This window comes from Colletes gigas, unplaced genomic scaffold (genome assembly GCF_013123115.1).
Source record: "Colletes gigas isolate AHSC1104 unplaced genomic scaffold, ASM1312311v1 Colletes_gigas_Sc00015, whole genome shotgun sequence".
NCBI classification, from domain to species: domain Eukaryota; kingdom Metazoa; phylum Arthropoda; class Insecta; order Hymenoptera; family Colletidae; genus Colletes; species Colletes gigas.
The window spans coordinates 5866187-5877646 of NW_025106644.1; the positions used below are offsets into that span (position 1 = coordinate 5866187).

Below are 11460 nucleotides of genomic sequence, written 5' to 3' on the forward strand. Positions count from 1 at the left end.
AAAATAACAATGTAATAACTAGTTATTTTTTTATTTGTTAATTTGGAATATTTATAAAACCAATTGCCAGGAATTAAAAGTAATTTGTAGAATTCATATCTATGTTACTAAAAGGAAAATAAATCTCAGAAATACAGCTAAATTTTTAATAGTTTCTTTAAAACTATATTGCTTTGATATCGTATTTAAAATTAGCTAATAGAAATTGTTAATCATGGGGGGGGGGTAATGTTCAACGAAAATTAGAATACAAAATTTTTCCTTAACAGCCTTATATTCCACTTTCGATCGATACATAAATTAAATTACGTGGTTTCCGACGAAGAGCATAGCAGGATATGTATCCATTCTAGGAAAATAATTCATATCCTGCGAAGTGATCCTCAGGGCGGAGATACATTTTTTTTTTTTTTTTTTTTTTTTAAAGAGCTGTGACGATCGCAATTGCAGATGTGTTTGCAAATCTCATACACGCACACTTTTTCAATAAGATTGGTAACGAACGTAATGATAAATACTGTCAATAAAGTATAAAGTCAAACTTCGTTGGTCATAACTAGAAGTGATGTCCCAAGAGAGGCTGCAACAATTTTGATCACAACTTTTTATTTATGTCCAGGTGTGTTCATTCCATTGTATAAATTACTATAAATTTAGATATCGCAATCCGCAGATACACACACGTGGGAATTCAGGACGATCGTAGCCAAAAATACGTCTATAATAAAGTTGTAATAATATTTGTAATCACAGATGCTCTTTTAAGGAAACTTGTTAACAGCTGTTATTCGACAATAACCGCCACTTTAAATTGTATTTACCAATGGATAGATTCAAGTAAGAAACTTGCAAACGTAAATACAACATCGATTCTTTGCAGAGTACTGAGTGAAAGAGAAAACGGGAAAGAAAAGAAAAAAGGTATCCCACAGCTCCGAGCGAACAGCGCATCGGTGGCATTTTTACCGATGGTTTGTTGACCAACGGAACGAAGCACTCGATCAAGAAGACGCAAAGAGGCCCCGTCCACGAATAAACGTGAGAGACAAGGGAAACGCGTTTAGAGCAGGATGTTCTACTCTCGGTCTCTTTCCTCAGTGTGCCCTCGAGGGAAACGAGCGCTGTATCACTTGAGACATCGTTCGAAGTAAAACGAGCCAACATAGCCGCCTCTCATTGCCTTTGCTACATTTTGCTCAAACGCTCTCCTATTATTTTGAAGGACCTCAGCAGCATCTTTATTCAATGGATCTTCTGGATTTGGTTCCTAAATAAACAATGTATTCTTTTAATATATCGCCCCCTTTTTGTATACGTACAAAATAATACGTTACATTACATACAAGAAAAAGATACTGCAATCCATAGACAATAGAATTAATTGTGAGAACTGGTTTCCAATCTTCTCTTAAGATATTCAGACACACATTGCCATCCAAATCAATGTTAGGGTGGTAAACTTGTGTTTCACACTTTACTTTTGGTGGCTCATGTGGATAATTTGGCCCAACTTTAAAACTGAAGACAAATCTGCCACCCCTATAATATCCCTGAAAAAAATTAAAAAACCAGATTTTTTTTATTGGACAAACAATGTTTTGTACAAGAAGCCTTACCTCGTCTGGACAAATAATTAATTTAAAACTGAGGAGGTCGTCTGGATCAGGAAACTCTGTCCCACATGTTTTTGGAAGATTGAGTTCATTTATGTCTATGCAAAACAAAAAGCATCACAGAAGTCTTTCTTCTTATCATATGATAATCATAGTTCTCTGTATGTAACATTTGTAAATACAAAAAGGAGTATGTAAAAACCATATTTTAAGATCAATTTTTCAATGTCATCCAAAGGTCAAAACTTTATTTCAACGTAACAATGCTTCTGTGTTAAATTTTATAAACTAGTTATAAGTAGATTTAACAATATTGCATTAACATTTTCTTATATGTAACTTTATTACATTTTATATTAGTATTTTTCAAAGGAAGTAATTTAATACACATTACAAATTCTATTGATAATATATCTCAGTAGCAATATAATATCAAAAAAAGGAATATTGTTCTTTATATTATTAAAATTACAGTAATTTAATAATATAATGAACAATATACCTGTATATTCATAGGCATAATTGTGCTTGACAGGTTTTCTTATTTTAGAGAGTATAACCAAACAAAATTATAATTAATATCGATACGTTGCTTATTGATTAATTTAATGTCAGTTTACAGTAAAAATTGTTTGCTCTTTTAGTTCATTCATGTTTCTCACTATTTCTTTTTTCTTTCTTTTTGGAAAGTTAGCAAAACAGCTATTTATATTATCCCAATGAAATATTTAAATAAGATATCGTTTCTTAAATATTGCACATATGTTTATGTACAATAAAATAGGTTAAGAAATTAAATGTAAAATCTTATACGCATAAATGATATCACGAAAAGTTGGAAAGACATTAGTTGTACGAACAAGTGTTGCAAGACTTTATAGATGAAAACTTTACAAGATTTTAAAGAGACTCTTTCTTAAACAACACACTGAAGTTTTTGTGCATTATAGAAAGTCAATAGTTAATGAAACCAAAAAGAAATTAGCAGAAATACAATGGAATGGCCATCGATAAAACCTTTTGTGATTCTCAGTTGTGCTGCGGATGCCTTCTTTTGGGTGCCAGGTTTCGGCGACTCGCCATCCTTATTCGCCTGTTTTAACGAGAATAATTTGATCATGATAAAGTGACAGTGCCCGGCGTGGAAGGCATAAAAAAAGTCTCGTTCTTCCTCGATCGGCCACGCGCGCGAACTACGATGCACGCAACAAAACTCTTTTTGACAATGGAAACAACTACCATAAATTTATGACTGATTTCACGTGGACGTAGCTCAAGTCACTTCTGTTACTCTCACGGTATTAAGTTCTATTTTTCATGTTGCACAATTAAGCCAGTATTACATTCATATACATACACATATATATATACGTAATATTGTAACTTAAAATTAAACAAATAATCGTTTATTTTAGTTCAAGTAGTTTCAAACAAAGAAGATTTTATAGCGATCTAAGTAATGACGGAGCTATAATCTGTGTTTTTTAATTAATTCGGAACTTTGAGTAATACAATTAATCTTAAATATTGTATAAAGTATACTATCATCGGTGAAAATCAGCCATTACTATTATCATATATATATATATACATATTAGGAAAGAATTAATTAAATGTAACAATCAAAAACGTAGAATAAGAAAATTTATATTCACGTTACCATAAATATTACAATTTTTTCATGTATATTTCCAATCTTTTAAATATGATTGGAGAACAGTTATAACGATTTAAGATTCCACCAATCGTAATTTCTGGCGTGCATTAGAGAACTTTAGTTGAGAAATGAAAATATCTCTTCTGATATCGCCCGATATACGAACAATTGTTTGATGTTGCAAAGGAAAATATATAAACACTATAGATGGTTCAATGTTCGTTTAAAACTAGCGTGAGGTTTAAGACGTCAATGGCTTGCATTCATTGTGCATGTTGCTTGTAACGATTGTAAAGTAACAAAATAGTTTTTTCGTGGGTTGCGTATTTGCTCGAGTTTGACAGTAAACGTAGACATGATGGCTGGAACACGGGCCGAGATTTTGGCTGACTTTCAGGTAATCTATCGGAGCTTCGATTATACATTTACCCCAAACACAAATAAAATTTTAGGTTATGATATATACGCATAGTGACATTGACAATAGTTGAAATCTATGAATATAATACGACATTTTCCAATTGTTTTCTCTTTAATCTGTCAAAATTTCAACGATGTTTAGGAACGTATAACACCATTCGAATAACATTTTACAGTATTTAGTGGCGTATATTTTTAAACGTATCTTCGTGTGTACATTGGTTTCTTTGTCCCTTTGTATAATTTTGTTTATGAATCATGAACCTTTGTAAGACTATAAAGTTACGGATATAAAAAATTGCGTTCAAGAATTTATTTTATTGTGATGTCGTGTAGTATGGTTCATATTTTCAGAACAGTTATTTAAAAGTATTGAATTGTTTTAGGCATGTACTGGAATTGATGATGTTGGGGATGCCATCAAATACTTACAAGATTCGAATTGGGATTTATTGGTAAGTTTGTATGTAAATTACAGGTAAAAGGAATATAGGATTAAAAATTATTTAATTACACTTTACAGGCAGCAGTAAATCAAGCCATGCCTCGTGGTACACAACAACTACCTTCCGAAATGAGTCCAGATATAGAAATGATAGAAGAAATTGAAAGAATGCCTCATTCGTCTTCTTCGTCGTCACAAACTGTTCATGATTCAAAAAGTAATTCAAAAATGGATGTTGTAGAAAATTCAAAACCAGGAACAAGTAAACTTAAAAACTGTGCAAGAGAAAGAATACTCACATTCCGCATTAAGTATCTTAGTAATGTTTATAAAATAAATTTGTCTGAGTTATCCTCTTTAAGTAAGTAACTGAGTATTCCTTGTTTGGCAATGTTTCTTATTAATAAAATTATTACTTTTTAAACGAGATTTATTACTTTTAGGTGATCTCAAACAACTTATATGGGAACAAACATCCGTCTCTCCTTGCCAACAACGTCTTTATGGCTGGCCAAAAGTACCAGAATCACCTTCTACGTCGTTACAAACGTTAGATTTGCCAAAAGAAAATACTTTATGTATGTCTTCTCTAACGGAGGATCTTGATATAACAACCGATAGGTAAGTAAATTTATGGAAAATTATTTTAATATATTGTGTACAATTATATTATACTTGTATTTTTAGTGCAAATTTAGCAGAACATATGACTCAAACGTATACCTTAAATATCAAAGATGAAATACGCAAGGAAACATATAATTTAAAGTTTCTTGGATCGTGTACAATCCTTGATGTAAAGTCAGGTATTTACTCATTAATAAATGTTCCTATTCGATATCAGCAGTGGAAAGGTTGGCCAAGTTCAGTGAAAAATGATAGCACTATGCTAGCACAAAGTGGAATTTCTTACCCGGAACATGATCTTTCTGTCACTGAACTTCCTATGAAACTGGAGAAGAAGGTACCATCGATAATAATTCAAGATGTATATAACAGTTCGGTAATGTTTATTTACTTTTAGGATGTTATAGACCTAGTTGGAAGCGATAGTTCTGAGAACGAAGGAGATGATGTAGAAGAACCAGAATCGTTTAATGTCGATGATGATATTTTCATAGATATCAAGTCTACTAAAATTCAATGTCTTAGTAAGTAAATTCAAATCTTGATAAATTATTTATTTATTAATTTTTATGATATGCAGAATATTTAATATTAAATAAATTCTATAAAGTGCATTTCTTTTTATAGTGCCAGAAAATGTGACCGATGAAACAATGGGTACGTTGCTTTTTGCAGAAGAATTTGAAAACAGGTATGGACTGGGACATCCAGAATTTTTTACTGGAAAATTTAAAGACGCTGTTAAAGAATCGTGTTTAAAACCTGCAAAAGAGGTTTGTAACTAATATAATTAGAAATGATAATAGATAGTACTCGATGTGTAATGCTATAAATTTCAATCATTATAGAGGAAATTGTTGGCTGTATATTTACATCATGATAATAGTGTATTAGCAAATGTATTTTGCACGCAATTATTAGGCTCTGAAACAGTACTGCAAGTTCTATCTGCAAATTTCATTGTATGGGGTTGGGATATCACCTATGAGTCTAATAGGCAAAGGTATATTTTGCAAGAGAAGATGTTTCTGTTCATTGATACAATAATTTCTTGTACAATAAATTACTCTTAATTTACAGGTTTCTTTCGTCCGTGAAAGAAACGTTAGGACCGGTTGCAGTATTAGCTATGAAAAATATAGACATTGATACTTTGCCTGTTCTTGTAATTATAATGAGAACTAGATCTAATACAGAAATATTTACGACAGTTCATGGCAATGTGGGTGTAAATGAACTACTAACAAACCTAATTCATGCTGTTGATGTATTCCAGGTAAAAGAAAATTAAAGTTAACATTAATGTATAATCTTGTGTTATATTTCATATGTTGTTACCGTTTTGAAAAACAGTTGCAAAGACGCGCTGACATTGGAGTTGAAGAAGAAAGACAAGCTAGAGAAAGAGTTAAACAAGAGCAAGATAGAGCATATCAAGAAAGTTTAGCAGCAGACAGGTGAATTAGAAATAATAAATTACATGATTGAATACAGTTATGTATTAATAATAATTTAATACAACGCGTTATATGATGTTAGAGCGAAAGAAAAGGCAAAAGAGCAAAAGAAAGTGGAAGAGGAACTAGAAAAACGAAAAAAGTTAGAGGCAGAGAATGAGAGGTTGGCTGAAGAAGCAAGGAAAGAAGCTCATAGACAAACTGTAGAATCGAGTTTACCCCCGGAACCGCAACAAGGCGCGGGCGATGGTGTACTGAAAGTAAGAGTACGACTTCCGACTGGAAAATTTCTGGAACGTAGATTTCAATTCGACACACCATTACAAACGCTCCTTAATTTCCTCATCGTGGAGGGTTATCCTACAGAAGAATATAAGGTCCTATGTAGTTGGCCTCGAAGGGATGTAAGTAGATGATGTAAGCATTTGAGTTCTTATTATATAGATATTCCTTTATGGCATTTATTTCGTCAGATTAAATACAAGTGCAAAGAACCTTTCATAATTTTACTGTCAATTTGTAATAGTAGACTGAAATAGTTGCCCAGAACGAAAATATATTCAAAGGTATTCCTATATGTATTTTTAGTTAACATCCATGGATTCAAAACTCACTCTCATGGATCTGAAATTCTGTCCTCAAGAAACAGTAATTTTAGAAGAACGATAAGTAATTTTGTTGTAATTAAATTAAAAATGTAGAAATTAAGCATCGCAATGTTCTGAAAGTGTTATTTATTTAACAAGTTTCGAATAGTTGTCAGTTAATATGAGTTCTGTTTATTATGCAACTACATTTTCATGCTGTATTTTTTCGTACTATTAATTCGTACAACAAATGTAGTTTTATATTATAAAAAAAAAAAAGAAGTCCTTTCCATGCATGTACATTGTATATTTTAAATTCCTAAGAATAAATTACATTCTGAGAAACCTCAAACAAAAGCTGCCTTTTGTTTATCGTTACCATGATTGCAATGAGCATTTCAAAATATATTGAAAGAGAACTTAATTTGTAAAAGATATAAATGGAACTCGTAATAAAAAAAATATATTTTAAATAATAGCAAATCTTTCTAAAAAATTTTATTATAGATACAAAGATGCGGCAAAGACAATATCACGTTTTATGAGTTTAATCGCTTCGCTGAATTTATTCTCTAAATCCGTGTTTCCAATGTTCTTTGCTGCTTGACACAATTGTCTAAGAACTTCTTCTAAACGACGCATACATCGTATAATTGAACCTAGGATGAATAAAATACAATTAAGTTTACTATGAAAGAATGAAATATAAAGACATAATTAAAATCTGCAGTATACCTTCAAATACATCTGTCATTTTACAAATCTGTAAGAAAGTGGCACCTTTACTCCAAGCATATACAACATCCATTAGATATGGTTTAAAACTTTCCACATATGAGTCTTCGTCTAATTCTAAATTAGCTTCTGTAGATACTTTCGCTATTCTGCGGGCCAAATCTTGCATTTGTCTTAGAGGGCCACCTAATTCCTCGGTACTTTTAGGCATTTCGTTCGATTTATCGTCACAAACAAAACAACTAATTAATGCTATCATTTGCGGTACACTTAACGTATTAAATAATCCATTAAAAATCATTTCCGTCATTAACAATTCATCAGCTCCATTTAGTTCGCAAGCCACTCGGCCTTTTAATTCTATAACGTCTGACGTTGTGCAATAAGCCAATCTTCGTAACACTCGTTTTCTACATTTTAATTCATCCATTTGAAGTATCGATTTGGCTCGTTTCAATTCTAACTTTGCTTCTTTAAGCTGATTAGCTAAGTCATCTTTATGCAAAAATTGTTCGTATAATGTATTTATATTGGGATCCTATACTCGAAGTAAAATCAAACATTCATTGTCATTGTACGAGTATTAAAGATAAGTGAGAAGTAGCACGTAGGAACAGAACTATAGTTATCTTACCTTATGGAAAGGGTGAGCATATAATCTTTCTTCCAATACTTCGATTTTCTTAACGACATCTTTAAATGTTTCATCTTCTATTCGCATGTCTGTAATAGGATTCAGTAGCGGTGGTCCGTCTGGAAATCTTTTCTTTACTTCCTGTATCGTTTTTAATACACTTTTCCTGTTGTCGGATGGTCTTAAATCTTTTGGGTAGTATAATCTAAGTGAACTTATTTGTGAAATTAGTGTGTGTAAAACAGGGACTACTTCCATGTCACCCTCTTCTCCTTCGCGACAAGGTACTGGACATCCTTTGCTAGACTCTTTAGAAATATGGAGTAAAATGTCTATAATGATAGCAGTGTTTTCTTTTGTCGGATTTGTAGGATTCTTCTTTTTAAAATTTACAATAATACCCCAATCAAACATTTCATTCTCATTTTTCACCTATAATCGTTATTAAAATATTAGAAAATAATGCTATTACATGTAAGTAGTATATGTAAATACATACTTTTACTAGCCTTCCAGGTTGTAGGAATGGAAGTAAATATTCTGGTTTTGTCAAGAAAGATCGAAATTCGGTACAAAGACGATCGAGTTGTTCACGTATGTCATGGTAAGACGATATTTGATTATACTTATCAATATCCACCGCATTATACGCCGCTTGCAATTCTTTTACCTCTGTAATAATTTGTAAAAATAATAATAATCATTTTATACCAAATTGTAATATTTAATTGTTGAATAAACAATCTACTTACTGTTATATAAATCAGGAATGGAGGCTTGATTTTGGAATTGATAAAAACTCCTTTCAAGCATGTACTCCGGATTAATTTCTTCGACTCTTAGAAGATTTAAAACCATATTGTAAGTCAAGTGAAATGCTGAATTAATGGGGTCTGGTTTCCCTTGTACAATCGCTTTGCCAATTACCGGACTAACTTGTTCATCTATCATTAATATTACTATTCCTTTTTCATCTAGACCTCTTCTGCCCGCTCGACCAGACATCTGAATATATTCACCAGATGTAATCCAACGAAAATCTTTGCCATCGAATTTTCGCGATGCTGTGAATAGAACTGTTCGCGCTGGCATATTTAATCCCATTGCAAAAGTTTCTGTCGCAAAGAGCGCTTTTATTAACCCTTCGCCAAACAATATCTCGACAGTTTCCTTCAGTATAGGTAAAAGTCCACCATGATGAATTCCTATTCCACGTCTTAAAAGTGGTAATACATTTTCAACCTGCGGTAAGCGCCTGTCTTCTTCGTTAAGAACATCCATAGCATTATTAAAAACTTCATTCACTAATTTCTTTTCTTCTATTGTATTTAAATCCAATTTAGCCATTTGCATCGCATAAACCTCGCAATCTTTTTTTGAAAAGCTGAATATAATTACAGGTGCAAAGTTCCTTTCCATGATCATTTTCACCATTTTGAAAATATTCGAATGTCCAGAATTTGAGGAGCGCATCCCTCCTTTACGACCTTTTGTATCTCCTTTAGCAGGATCGCCGTGTTGCAACCAAGCCATTGCTCTGTTGAAATTTTCTTCTTTAAATTGTCCCGTTTCATCTACAACCTATGTATTAATATAATCGTAAGTTTTTTTATTCTTTAATAAATTAATTTTTTTATTACGTTTCACTAACCAAGTGAATTCCATCCCCACCAACAGGAAATATATAATGTTGTAAAGGAGTCGGCCTATAGTCTGTATAAACAACATGACACGGTTGTTTATGTAAATGTGCTACCCACTCTACGAATTGCCGTGCATTAGGTATAGTAGCGGAAAGAAATACATAATGCACATTGTCTGGTAACAATATTAATGTTTCTTCCCATACGACACCTCTGCTTTTGTCACGCATATAATGAATTTCGTCAAAGATTACCCAACCGACTTCACGCATTACCTGAACGTTAAATACATTATTGAAATTACTAATAATACAATAAGAAACATTTATATATATATATAGTTAAAAATTTAAAAAAAACCTCGGATCCTCTGTAAAGCATGTTTCTTAAGATTTCAGTAGTCATGATAAGAACACTGGCTGTTGGATTAATTGTAACATCTCCGGTTACTAAGCCAACATCCTTGAATTCCTCAAAAAATTCTCTGTATTTTTGATTACTTAATGCTTTGATAGGAGTTGTATAAATCACTCTTTGCTTATCCCTTAACGAACATGCTATGGCATACCTGTAAAATGTCCAATTAGCAATAAGTATATTTATAAATTTTCTATCATTTTCTATTAATTAAGATACATACTCCGCAACAACAGTTTTACCAGCCGAAGTATGAGCAGAAACCAAAACGGATTGATTGTTTTCGATACATAATATTGCTTCCTTCTGAAAAGGATCTAGCACGAATTTATATTCCTTAGCTGATTTGCTTTGTTTACTTTCCAATGGTACATATTGATAATCCGGTGGTACTGCAACTTCGTGCGTACACGATTCGATCGTCTCTATAGTATGTATTTTAATACGCGGTGCCAATTCTTCTACGCTGCATACAAAGACATACAATAATTTTTAAAAATGATAGATAAATAACTACGAGTTACATTTATTATTGTAGGTTACTTTATATCTTCCAAGACAGGATCGAATCGTAATTTTTTAGAAATTATTTCACTAGCATCAGTTTCCAAGTCTCGTTTCGTCCCACTCTCTGGATCAGTTTTTCTATATATTAATCATTTTTTTATTATTTACAGGCACGCTTCATACTCGTTCGTGAAGTTATGGGGATGCTTACTTTTCGTTCAATGATATCTGGAAATCCTTCTGTCTTACTGGGGCTGGAATTACCTCTACTACATCATCTGTTTCTTCGAAAACGTCAAACAAGTCTTCAGAAAAATTAGCCATTTTAAGGACAGATTATATTTACAAATAATAACAAACACCAAAAAATTCACACATGTGAAAGGTTAGTATTTACACCCTCTTCGTCATTTTATATCGATTGTCGGACATATCGAAAGGTTTATCGACCATATCGAAGGGCCTATCGATTAGCATTCGACTCAAAAACTTCGATAAATAATTCCAAAGTTTCGATTAAATATGTCGACAGTTAAGTACTTGGTCAAACGGAAATTATTCATAAAGTAATTTGTTTGTGTAAATTATAAATTATACAAACTAAGCTGCGCATTCAAAGCACGAAGTCAGTAGTTAAGAGTAAAAATAAAATATCGCTTTAATATGAACTTGTATATGATTACATAAATTGCGTACAAATGAAGTTAACGCGGTACAA

General features: G+C 32.1%; 3 protein-coding genes across 5 annotated transcripts; 1 reads left to right on the forward strand and 2 right to left on the reverse strand.

Annotated features, from left to right (window-relative positions):
* Positions 1 to 272: 272 nt before the first annotated feature.
* LOC122399796 (NEDD8-conjugating enzyme Ubc12) lies at positions 273 to 2900 on the reverse strand. Its single transcript, XM_043400759.1, has 4 exons — positions 2631 to 2900; positions 1617 to 1711; positions 1344 to 1550; positions 273 to 1267 (listed from the first exon to the last, which is right to left on the reverse strand). Exons 1-4 carry the CDS (start codon positions 2731 to 2733, stop codon positions 1127 to 1129), a joined length of 546 nt encoding a protein of 181 aa, XP_043256694.1. The 5' UTR covers positions 2734 to 2900; the 3' UTR covers positions 273 to 1126.
* Positions 2901 to 3523: 623 nt separating this feature from the next.
* On the forward strand, positions 3524 to 7108 carry LOC122400040 (FAS-associated factor 1). 3 transcript variants are annotated; one of them, XM_043401235.1, is made up of 12 exons: positions 3524 to 3667; positions 4077 to 4145; positions 4214 to 4496; positions 4579 to 4756; positions 4823 to 5099; positions 5160 to 5286; positions 5390 to 5535; positions 5611 to 5765; positions 5843 to 6038; positions 6116 to 6219; positions 6302 to 6623; positions 6808 to 7108. In XM_043401235.1, the coding sequence occupies exons 1-12, from the start codon at positions 3626 to 3628 to the stop codon at positions 6886 to 6888; spliced, it is 1980 nt and encodes a 659-aa protein (XP_043257170.1). In that variant the 5' UTR covers positions 3524 to 3625; the 3' UTR covers positions 6889 to 7108. The 3 variants fall into 3 exon arrangements, with proteins under 3 accessions (XP_043257170.1, XP_043257173.1, XP_043257171.1); XM_043401238.1 differs by having other exon boundaries at positions 4214 to 4352; XM_043401236.1 differs by having other exon boundaries at positions 6302 to 6636; positions 6808 to 6933.
* Positions 7109 to 7174: 66 nt separating this feature from the next.
* LOC122400039 (exosome RNA helicase MTR4) lies at positions 7175 to 11143 on the reverse strand. The gene is made up of 10 exons (XM_043401234.1): positions 10954 to 11143; positions 10779 to 10880; positions 10459 to 10701; positions 10179 to 10386; positions 9827 to 10093; positions 8928 to 9756; positions 8675 to 8847; positions 8176 to 8607; positions 7542 to 8079; positions 7175 to 7465 (listed from the first exon to the last, which is right to left on the reverse strand). The coding sequence occupies exons 1-10, from the start codon at positions 11064 to 11066 to the stop codon at positions 7308 to 7310; spliced, it is 3063 nt and encodes a 1020-aa protein (XP_043257169.1). The 5' UTR covers positions 11067 to 11143; the 3' UTR covers positions 7175 to 7307.
* Positions 11144 to 11460: the final 317 nt, after the last annotated feature.

Coding starts and splice junctions, on each gene's coding strand:
- LOC122399796 (XM_043400759.1), bottom strand. CDS start 2,733: ATGATCAAATTATTCTCGTTAAAACAGGCGAATAAGGATGGCGAGTCG. Junction 1,712..2,630: donor ACAACTGAGAATCACAAAAG/GTTTTATCGATG, acceptor TGTTTTGCATAG/ACATAAATGAACTCAATCTT. Junction 1,268..1,343: donor GATTGCAGTATCTTTTTCTT/GTATGTAATGTA, acceptor TTGTTTATTTAG/GAACCAAATCCAGAAGATCC.
- LOC122400039 (XM_043401234.1), bottom strand. CDS start 11,066: ATGGCTAATTTTTCTGAAGACTTGTTTGACGTTTTCGAAGAAACAGAT. Junction 8,848..8,927: donor CATTCCTGATTTATATAACA/GTAAGTAGATTG, acceptor AAATTATTACAG/AGGTAAAAGAATTGCAAGCG. Junction 8,608..8,674: donor AACCTGGAAGGCTAGTAAAA/GTATGTATTTAC, acceptor TAACGATTATAG/GTGAAAAATGAGAATGAAAT.
- LOC122400040 (XM_043401235.1), top strand. CDS start 3,626: ATGATGGCTGGAACACGGGCCGAGATTTTGGCTGACTTTCAG. Junction 3,668..4,076: donor AGATTTTGGCTGACTTTCAG/GTAATCTATCGG, acceptor GAATTGTTTTAG/GCATGTACTGGAATTGATGA. Junction 4,146..4,213: donor ATTCGAATTGGGATTTATTG/GTAAGTTTGTAT, acceptor TACACTTTACAG/GCAGCAGTAAATCAAGCCAT.